We start from the raw sequence: 11,287 nt of genomic DNA, 5'->3' as shown, positions 1-11,287 counted from the left end.
GCAAAGAGTCAGACACAACTGAGTGAATTAACTGATTGTTTTATTGAATTTCAGTTAGATGTGGACAACTGAAAAGGAGAAAAGATGATTTGAAGTGTCAAACATAAGATATTTTGAAAATTAAGTTTTACCTAAATTTACCTATTATGTAATCAGGATCATATTTGGCCTTTATAGTACATATTTCCAAATTCCATCCCTGGAGGCTTTTATTGGGTTGGTAGAAATGTTTAAATAAGTTAAAAATTTTCACTTTAAGAATTATTTATTTTTATTAACTGAGTAAAAGAAGTACCATAAAACTAGTCACTGTCATCTTACTTTCTAGACACAAGTCTCCTGAGTGCACCCTTTACATCCTTATTTCTCAGTGTATAGATGACAGGGTTCAACATGGGAGTCACCAAGTTGTAGAAGAGGGTAAGGAATTTCCCTTGGTCCTGAGATGAATTATTTCCTGGTTGCATATACATATAGATAATATTCCCATAAAACAAGGAGACTACAGTGAGATGGGACCCACACGTGTTGAAAGCCTTCCTCCTTCCGGCCGCCGACTTCATCCTCAGCACCGCGAGGGCAATGTAGCTGTAAGAGATGAGGATGAGGGACAGGGGCACCAGAACGATGATCACTGACAGGATGAAAACAGTGCTCTCTACAGCCACTGTATCCACACAAGCAATTTTTATCAGAGCCGGCATCTCACATAGGAAATGTTTCACCCTGCATCTCCCACATCGTGGCAGTTTCATAGTCACTGGAGACATAACCAGGGAGTTGAGAAGTCCAACTCCCCAGGCCACAGACACCAACTTCCAACAGAGCTGAGGGTGCATGAGGACAGAGTAGTGGAGGGGCTTGCAGACTGCAGTGAAGCGGTCATAAGCCATGACAGCCAAGAGAACACATTCTGTGCCACCCAGTCCCAGGAACATGAAGAGCTGGAGGGCACAACCCACATAACTGACGGTCTTGTCTGGGCTGCCTAAGTTGAAAAGCAGCTGAGGGATAGAACTGGTGGTAAAGCAGAGATCCAGGAAGGACAAATTAGTGAGGAAGAAGTACATGGGTGTGTGAAGGCTGGGGTCTAAGCGGGAAACCAGGATAATGACAGCATTGCCCACCAGAGTCACAAGGTAGAAGATGAGGACAAACATGAAGAGGATCTGCTCTAGCTTGGGTCTGTTTGAGAAACCCAACAAGATGAAGCCTTCCTAGCAACTCTGGTTGGTCATGACAGAGGATAATCAGTATACGTCTGCAGGGAAGCAAATAGCAACACATTTTAATCTTCATGAAGCAGACTAAGGAATTCACAGAGAGAGGTGGGTCATATCAAATAATTATGTAAAATAATTACTTAAAATTTCAATATTCCATGTAGATATAGATTATGTATTTTAGGAATACTATCTTTTGTTTATTCTCTTTCTTTTGGATCCCCTCAGTTACAATTATTGTGGAATATTAGGAAAACACAGATATACATGAAGGATAGGAAAAGATTACCCACATCCCAGAAACAACCGCACTGCGATATTGATTTATTTCTTTTCATTCTTTTGAGTATATGTAATTTATGGCCTATATAAATTTATGGCATATTTCTGCCCTTATGGCAGAAAATGAAGAGGAACTAAAAAGCCTCTTGATGAAAGTGAAAGAGGAGAGTGAAAAAGTTGGCTTGAAGCTCAACATTCAGAAAACGAAGATCATGGCATCTGGTCCCATCACTTCATGGGAAATAGATGGGGAAACAGTGGAAACAGTGTCAGACTTTATCTTTTTGGGCTCCAAAATCACTGCAGATGGTGATTGCAGCCATGAAATTAAAAGACACTTACTCCTTGGAAGGAAAGTTATGACCAATCTAGACAGCATATTAAAAAGCAGAGACATTACTTTGCCAACAAAGGTCCATCTAGTCAAGGCTATGGTTTTTCCAGTGGTCATGTATGGATGTGAGAGTTGGACTGTGAAGAAAGCTGAGTGCTGAAGAATTGATGCTTTTGAACTGTGGTGTTGGAGAAGACTCTTGAGAGTCCCTTGGACTGCAAGGAGAGCCAACCAGTCCATCCTAAAGGAGATCAGCCCTGGGTGTTCACTGGAAGGACTGATGCTGAAGCTGAAACTCCAATACTTTGGCCACCTCATGGGAAGAGTTGACACATTGGAAAAGACCCTAATGCTGGGAGGGATTGAGGGCAGGAGGAGAAGGGGATGACAGAGGATGAGATGGCTGGATGGCATCACCGACTCGATGGACATGAGTTTGAGTAAACTCTGGGAGTTGGTGATGGACAGGGAGGCCTGGTGTGCTGCGATTCATGGGGTCGCAAAGAGTCGGACACGACTGAGTGACTGAAGTGAACTGAACTGAATTTAACAAAATATAAATAATAGTGTGTTTATAAATTTTATATTTTACATTTCCTTTCATAATTTTACATTGTGAAAATTTGCTTTGGTTTAAAGTTCTGCAAAAATAATCATTAACGTCTGTATAATCTTCCTGTAGCTGTGTCATCATTTCTCCAATCATTGCTCTACAGTTAATTGTTAGCAGTATTTCCAATATTTTAAAGGTCTTGATAGAGAGATTATAGAAGTACCTGTTTTACTGAACTCTAAAAGCAGCTTGTTTTTCCTTAAATCTTTGGCAGTTGTTTGGTGTGCCTGTGTTCATACCTAGTCATGTCTGACTCTTTCTGACCCCATGGACTGTAGCCGGCCAGGTGCTCCTCTGTCCATGGAATTTTCCAGGCAAGAATACTGGAGTGGATTGCCATTTCCTTCTCCAGAGGACCTTCCTGATCCAGGTGCTCTCTTGCATTGGCAGGTGGATTCTCTTAGTTTGGTCCCTGCCCGTACCGCCTAATCTCATATTGTTTAAACTGGGTGATATTAGCTATGAAGTTGATTAATTTTTGATGCTTATTAGCCTTCTGAATTTGGGAAAATGTTTGTCATTGAGCTAGTATGTCACATATCATAGAAAATTCTATCACTAAAACTTGAAAGTGATGGTTTACTTGACAATGAAAATAGGAGTACAAGTTGTTCTTTTTTTTTTTTTTAACTCATTGGAGTTTAAGACACACCCTTTCAATTTTTATTCAAAAATTTAATCCATAACAACACATAAATTATTTTGTAAGTGATGGGATTCTTATTTCTAATACTTTATTTTGGAATTCTTATTTTCTCTATTTACAAATATATTCTCTTGTATTTCATAAAAGTTCAGTTTTATGAAATTATGTAGTTTTCAATGAATACTGTATTTTAAAATTTTCTTTCTTTTATGAATGAAGTGCATAATTATATTTTTAACTGGATATAACTGTGAGGCAGACTTATAGTTCTTTAGTTACATAAATTGTAGGATAGTTATCATTTTATATCAATAGAGACATATGTATAAAATGATATAAAGATTATAAATGATATAAAATAGAATGATATGATTTCATTTATATCATTTAGAAAATTATATATAAATTTTAATTCTATCATGTTGCTTTAAAAAATATGCTTTTTTATCCACGAGAAAAGACTAATTGTCAAATTTTAAAAAGCCAGATAAGTCACTTTTTCATGTTTAAAACCTATGGATCAATTCAAAAGGCATAAGCATGTGTTTTATAAAAACTTTTCAAGAAAAATCTCAAAATACTTTCAATTCTTCCTAGAGCCAAAAATTCCCTTGATTGCATTAGTAATTAAAGAAGTAAAAGTTTTAGGTTTATTTGAATGTGTCAGAAACACTTCCAAAATCAGAGAGTTTAAAATGCTCAAAGGTGGTTTTATGATCTGACATATAACAGGACATTTCTCAGCACCTTAAATTAATAAATTAATAAAGATGTTTCCTGTACTCTATGTCCAGAATATGGTGTTTGAGTCAAAAGACTGTCTCAATACTCTGTGTGTTGAGCTATGAAATAATTTTATTGCCTCATAAGGTTGATGTGAAATTACAGCTTTCAGTGCCACCTCTCCCTCAGGTGCTTAAAGAGTTTATGACTCTACCAGATACCACTTCAAATTGTTACTGTAACTAGTTCCTACTATAACTAGTGATGTTCTCTGGCCAAACAAGTATAAAACAAGATCCGGGAAGGATAAGAAAGAGTGAAGGAATCACATCTCCATCTCCACTTCTACACCACTATCTCATACACACTGATCTTTTACACACCATTACACGTTGTGAAATACATTGCGCATCATAAACCATGTTAGATGTTTGTTATTATGATTGCAAACAGAAAAATCAGGTCTATGTTACACATGATTAAGAAGAGAATCTTTCCCATGCTATTTTGGGTATAAATAATAGCAGTGTTATTACTAAACAGTTTTAGTCAGTTTAAATTAATTAAAGCTGTAGAGATGACCTAAGAAGAAAACTTAAAAAATATTTAAAATTTATTTGCCTATTTATTATGGATACATTGCATCTTTGTTGCTGTGTGTGGGCTCTCTCCAGTTGTGGTGAGTGGGGGCTACTCTCTAGTTGGGTTGCTTGGGCTTGCCATTGCAGTAGCTTCTCTTGTTGTGGAACCTGAGCTCTAGGCACTAGGGCTTTAGTAGTTGTGGCACAAGGGCTTAGTGGTCCCACAGAATGTGGAATCCTTCTGGACCAGGGATCAAACCTATGCCCCCTGTATTGCAAGGCAGATTGTCAACCACTGGACCACCAGAGAAGTCTCCTGAGAACAAAACTTTTGGCTGACAGTTATAGTCCAAGTGATTTTAAGAGACTTCTACTAATACATAGATTGATACAGCCTCAGATCAGGAAGGAGAAGGCAATGGCACCCCACTCCAGTACTCTTGCCTGGAAAAATCCCATGGATGGAGAAGTCTGGTAGGCTGCAGTCCATGGGGTCACTATGAGTTGGGCTTTCAATTTTCACTTTCATGCACTGGAGAAGGAAATGGCAACCCACTCCAGTGTTCTTGCCTGGAGAATCCCAGGGACAGAGGAGCCTTGTGGACTGCCCTCTACGGGGTCGCATAGAGTCCTACACGACTGAAGCGACTTAGCAGCAGCAGTAGCAGATCAGATTATGATCTTTGGAATAAGAATTACTGAAAATATTTATATTGATAAATACATATTCAGCAAATATTTACTGAAAACTTGTTGTTTGCCAAACACTGTACTGTATGTCAGAGATAAAAGATTACGTGGTGGATTCATGTCAATGTATGGCAAAACCAATACAGTATTGTAAAGTAAAATAAAGTAAAAAAAAATTACTAATATAGATAGCAATTTACTTCACTGATTTATAGTCTAGTGGGAAAACACTCACACAATTAAATATATAATGATTATCAGTGATACTAAGCCCTTACACTAGCACTGTGCTATTTTCTTGGGCTGCTTTATTTAATACTAATATCTGAATTTGAAGGATTTAGGCATTAAGTAACTTAACAAGGGTGCACAGCTAGGAAGTTGTGGATGTGGAATTCAGATTCAGGTTTGTTTGACTCTCAAACCAAGTTTCTAAACACCATGGGACTAAAACCGAAAGATAAATTTACTCAATTCCCAAATATCACCTGTTGGGTGCAGTTAAGATGGATTGAGTGCTCTGAGTCCTTTAATCATGATTTAGTCCCAATCAAAGAAGAATGTCAAAGTCTATTCGAGATAAATCAAGTTAGGGAAATGTCACCAAAAACTCAGTCTTCTCAAACAAATTTTTAAAGCATAGTTATGAATTAGCTCAAAGTTTGCTGGGTTTTAAATAGAAAAGTAATCAATTCAAACATAATGTTATATATGGTGGTGGCAGTTTAGTTGCTAAGTTGTGCGAGACTCTTGAGACCCCACGGACTGTAGCCCATCAGGCTCCTCTGTCCATGGAATTTTCCAGGTAAGAATACTGGAGTGGGTTGCTATTTCCTCCTTCAGGGAATCTTCCTGACCCAGGGATCGAACTTGTGTCAGGGCTGAGCCATCAGGGAAGCCCAGTGTTATTTATAGACCAAGATAAATTGCTAAAAATAGCCTTTTTGGAAAACTAGATATTGCAAGTACAACCAAGAACCATTATTGAAAAGACTTTCAATTATTTCAGTTATTAATAAAATAATTTAAATAAGAAAATAAAATTTCAATTATTACAAGAATGATGTGACATAACTTGTTTTCCAGTAAAAATAGATAAAATATGCAAAAAATCTAGATTCATTTTAATATTTTAAGTCAATAATTACAGCCAGAATATATATTATGTGGCACACACACACACACACACGGATACTATTGGTTGCTCCTGTTTTTAAATTTTTTAAAAATCTAATTTGTTTACTTCTTACTTATTGAACATTAATTTTTATTAGACAACAGGTGGGTGAAAATGTGTTCAGACATATGGGGAGAGCTCTGGTTTTTCCTCTTAAGCAACCTTGCTAATCTAATTTGCCTTCATTTGTGATGGGTTCAGACGTTACAAACCTAAGGTCGACATTGACAAGGCATGAGTTAATTGCTGACAAGAGGTAGGAGGTGTAGGACAGGAGGAGAAGTGGAAGGAAAGCAAGACAGAAAGTAGTTATAAATGTGGTAAATCAAAGTATAGAAACAAGTATATCAGAAAAGTTACACAATCAATGGAAGAATGACAATAACAATGAAATAGCTGATAGTATTGGTTAAAGCACCATCAATAGATACTAAAATTGGTAGATCAAGGAATCAAGGTATAAGTACAGGTTTAGAATTAGTAAATTGAGCCAAACAAGAAAGAGTTAAAAATTCCATCCTTGGAGTGTGCAATTTGATGTTGGAAGATACTGTATAAATTTTTTTTTCTGTTATCGACTTTTTTTCTACTTCTAATTGTGTTAATTTTGTGCATATTATTTTGATTAAAATACATGTCTTTTTTAAATTTTAATTTTACTTTACAATTTTTATTATTACTTTACTTTACTTTACAATACTGTATTGGTTTTGCCATACATTGTATATGTTTTAAAGCAAAACTTATAATCTAGCTCTTTAGAAAAATATAGATGTAAAATATATGGCTCAAAATAGTATATTAGAACAATTGTTCAAACCATGGCTCTACCCCTTACCAGTCTTATGACCTTGATCAAGATACATAACTGCTCTGTTTTCACTTTCCTTTTCTGTGAGATAGGAAAGGTAAAGTACATATATTATGGAACTTTAGGATGAAAGAATGAAATTATATATGTAGTTATATTGGATAGCATATTGAATTCTGTCATAGCAATGTAACAAAGACTACTTATTGTTTTAGTTTAATTATTATTTTCATTAACTTATTATCTTTCTTTTTTATTCCATTGTCAAGTCTTTTCTCTTCCATTGTGAAATGGAACCCAAGAGAATATTTCAAAATTGGCATGGACAAAAATATCAAATGCTGTCAGTATGTTGCACAAAGAAAATAGCAAAATCAAGAACAGCTCATATTGCCAAGCACAAATCTTGAGTGCCAGTATTGACATTTCTCATATTTTGGATCCAATTAACTTCATATATTATTCTGAGTGATATATTCTTTATACTTGCCTCAAATACCATTCATATGCTGATGGTTACCAAATCTTAGATTTTTATTCCAAAATATAGACCTGCATATTCTACTTTTTTTCTGAATATTTTTACTCGAGTGACTAACAGTTGAGAAATAGATAGCATTCTGATAATGATCCCAGACACTGGAGCATGGTTTCAGATTCTAGCAATGCTGTTGAATAGCTAAGGGATTCCCTGGTGGCTCAGACGGTAAAGATCTGCCTGCAATTCAGGAGACCTAAGTTCAGTCCGTGGGTCAGGAAGATCCCCTGGACAAGGAAATGGCAACCCACTCCAGTATTCTCACCTGGAAAATCCCATGGATGGAGGAGCCACTGAATAGCTAAGAGACTTTGGACAAGTTACTTAAACACTCTGTATCCAACTTTATAATATGTAAAATGGGCATAATAATAGTTCTTCAGAGAGTTGTTTAAAGAGTTAAATAAGTTAGTATTTGACATACTTGAAAGTGAGTCACTCAGTCATGTCCAAGTCTTTGTGACACCATGGACTATACAGTTCTGGAGTTCTCCAGGCCAGAATACAAGAGTTGGTAGCCCTTTCCTTCTCCAGGGGATCTTCCCAACCCAAGGATCAAACCGGAGTCTCCTGCCTTTTAGGCAGATTCTTTACTAACTGAGCTATCAGGGAAGCCTATATACACACACATATATATATACACACTTTTAATTTGTTTGTTGAGTTATTTACCAGGACTTGAGTTTATCAGGCAAACTGAGTCTAGACATGCCCAGATACATCCCAAACAGAGGGGCAACAAGGCTTCAGCTTTCACAGAGATTGTTGAAGCTATGGGAAATTGTTAGGCTCAGAAGAGCAGATAAATTTTAAAGAACTACTATGAAAATCTGGATGTGAAATAGGTTCTGAAATTTGGGAACATGGTATGTAATGTGCTGATGGATGACGCTGACTTGATATTCTCCTACTCTTGGTATGTCTCCATATTCTCACTTTTTGCAAAAGCAGCAAAGAATAATGAGTGGGGCCACTTTGGTCAGATCAACCTTAATTTAAAGTAAGGCTCAGCCCTGGTTTGTAGCTGTGTAACCTTCAGTTCAGTTCAGTTCGGTTCAGTCGCTCAGTCGTGTCCAACTCTTTGCGATCCCATAGGCAAGTTATAGTCACATGAGTGTCCTCAACTGTCCATTGTGATGAAAACCATAGCAACAATATCCCTCACTCTGGAGTAAAGATAAAGAAGCTAATTTATGCATTGTTTCTTATTCTGCCTGTACTGTGCTTAGTCATTCAGTCCAATTCTTTGCAACCTCATGAACTGTAGCCCACCAGGCTCTTCTGTCCATGGGGATTTTCCACACAAGAATACTGGAGTGGGTTACCATTTACTCCTCCAGCTTATCTTCCCAACCCAGGGATTGAACCCAGGTCTCCTGCATTGCAGGCGGATTCTTTACCATCTGAGCCATCAGAGAAGTCCTTTTGTTCTGCCTAACAATATCAAATACCTAAAGATTTATTACTATCACAATAGTTACATTCCTTGTAAGTGTTCCTGTCCTCATGTAGCTCAAGAACTGCTGGGTTTTAAAGAAGGGTTACTTGTTGTGTTTATATGCAGCATCTTTTTTTTTTTTTTTTAATATCCAGTCATTTGTTTCATCTAGGCGGTATACTGGAACTAGAGCAGTAAAGTCAACTGTGTTATTCAATTGGAGTTAGTGAGTTTGGGGTCTTATAATGTCGGAAGTAGAGAAATGAAGAATATGTCTCTTTCAAAGTCCCGTTTGCCTGATCATATCGGCACTCCTGTCTTCTTTTCTTTTCTTTTTCTATTACTATCTGTTCCACTGCAAACAAATATAGTACTGCTTGTCTTTCTAATTTTAAAATTTATTTTTCATCAATAATCTTCTCTTTATTTATAATTCATTCAAAATTTCCAGTCTATATTCAAAAACCTTTGGCAGTTTAGTCAACTAACAAGTAGTCATTCCTACTTGTACAGAATGAAAGCTTGAGGTATATTTAAGAAAAAATAAAATATAAATGTCTACCATATAACTGACACTATGAAAATGTCTCAGGATAATATGACAAACAATATGTAGATGATCCTTGCCTTCACAGAGCTTGTAGTTTAGAATGGAATGCAGAGAACAATATGGTAACTGTAACAGTGATATAAAATGTCATTAGAAGGTGTATAAGACTTAGATGAGGTACTTACCTAAAACCCAAGATGAGGATGTTTCTTGGAAGAAGTAAGGCTTCCCTGGTGGCACTAGTGGCAAAGAATCCGCCTGCCAATGCAGAAGACCTGGGTTCAATCCCTGGGTGGGGAAGATCCCCAGGAGGAGGAAATGGCAACCCACTCCAGTATTCTTGCCTGGACAATCCCATGGACAGAGGAACCTGGCAGGCTACAGTCCATGGGGTTGCAAAGAGTCAGACATGACTGACATAACACAAACTTAGATGAGGTACTTACCTAAAACCCAAGGAATAAGGGATATTTATTGAAAGAAGTAGTACCTCAGATAAGAGCTTTAACATGAGAGGACTAGAGTCAAGGAAAAGAGTGGCACATGGGAGAAGCTGAAATGGCTTGGTATTGTGGAATGTGATGAGGGAATGAAATTCACTCAAACTGGAGAAGTAATAAAGGCTAGTGTATGCATGGTCTTATAGTTCATGTTAACAAATTCTGTCTTTGTGTTAAAAAAGAGAGGAGTGCTAAGTAATTTAAAGTAGTTGTTGCAGAAACCAGTACTCGAGAAACCAATCACCACACTCGGAGAGCTCGAGAACTCAGGTTTATTATGCTGGTGGGCCCAGATGAGTTAACACTCCAAGCTCAGAGCCCCAAACAAAGAGGTTACAGAGTTTTAATAGCCAGACTATAGTGGGCAACACCAGCTGTTAAGAGGCTGGTTTAAACTAAGGGGTTTTGCATGTGCAGGAATAGCAGTCAAGATGGGGAGGAGGATGCCTGACCTTTACATGGACAAGCATGATTAATCAGGGTTGCAGGGGCTGGGCAACTGCAAAGAGCGCAACAAGGGTGAGTGAGATAAGCTCCAGTTCCTAGAATTGTAAGTCCCCACTTTCTGAGACTACATGACCTACATGATCCAGACTTTGCAAGGAGCAAGCTGAGTTACAGAGGCAGAAGGAGCAGGATGTTATGTAAAGTTTTAACTTTTCCTCTTCATAGTTACATGACTGAATTTGGATTTTAGAACTTATTCTGGCTGCAATAAAGTAGAAAAGAGCAATATTGGAACGTAGGAGACAATCTTGGGATGGCTACAGTTATCTAGGTGAAAAATGCTGGTGATCTGTTATTCTGTGAAAGCTGCAAGAAAAAGAAGTGTACATACCACTAAATACAAAATAGATAACTAATAAGAACCTAAGTATAGCACAGGGAACTTTACTCAATACTCTGTAATGACCTATATGGGAAAAGATCTAAAAACAAGAGGATATATGTATAACTGATTCATTTTGCTGTATACCTGAAACGGATACAACACTGTAAATCAACTACTGGAGAGAAAATCTGCAGAAAATCTGCAGATTTATCAGATGAGAGATGACACAGTGATGAAGCAAGATCTTTAAGTTTGTCTGGTAGGCTGCACAGATGCTTAATAAAGTAGGAACACAGAAGGAAAGGAGTACCTTTGAATTAGTGGAAATAACCAATTTAATTTGGGGCCC

The 11,287-nt window shown here is 37.2% G+C and overlaps 1 protein-coding gene across 1 annotated transcript; it reads right to left on the bottom strand.

The window, feature by feature from the left end:
• On the bottom strand, window positions 318–10,242 carry LOC102177486 (olfactory receptor 2W3-like). Its single transcript, XM_005696804.1, has 2 exons — window positions 10,213–10,242; window positions 318–1,217 (listed from the first exon to the last, which is right to left on the bottom strand). The coding sequence occupies exons 1-2, from the start codon at window positions 10,240–10,242 to the stop codon at window positions 318–320; spliced, it is 930 nt and encodes a 309-aa protein (XP_005696861.1).

This window comes from Capra hircus, chromosome 23 (genome assembly GCF_001704415.2).
Source record: "Capra hircus breed San Clemente chromosome 23, ASM170441v1, whole genome shotgun sequence".
Lineage (NCBI taxonomy): Eukaryota > Metazoa > Chordata > Mammalia > Artiodactyla > Bovidae > Capra > Capra hircus.
This window is presented reverse-complemented; position numbering and strand designations above follow the sequence as displayed.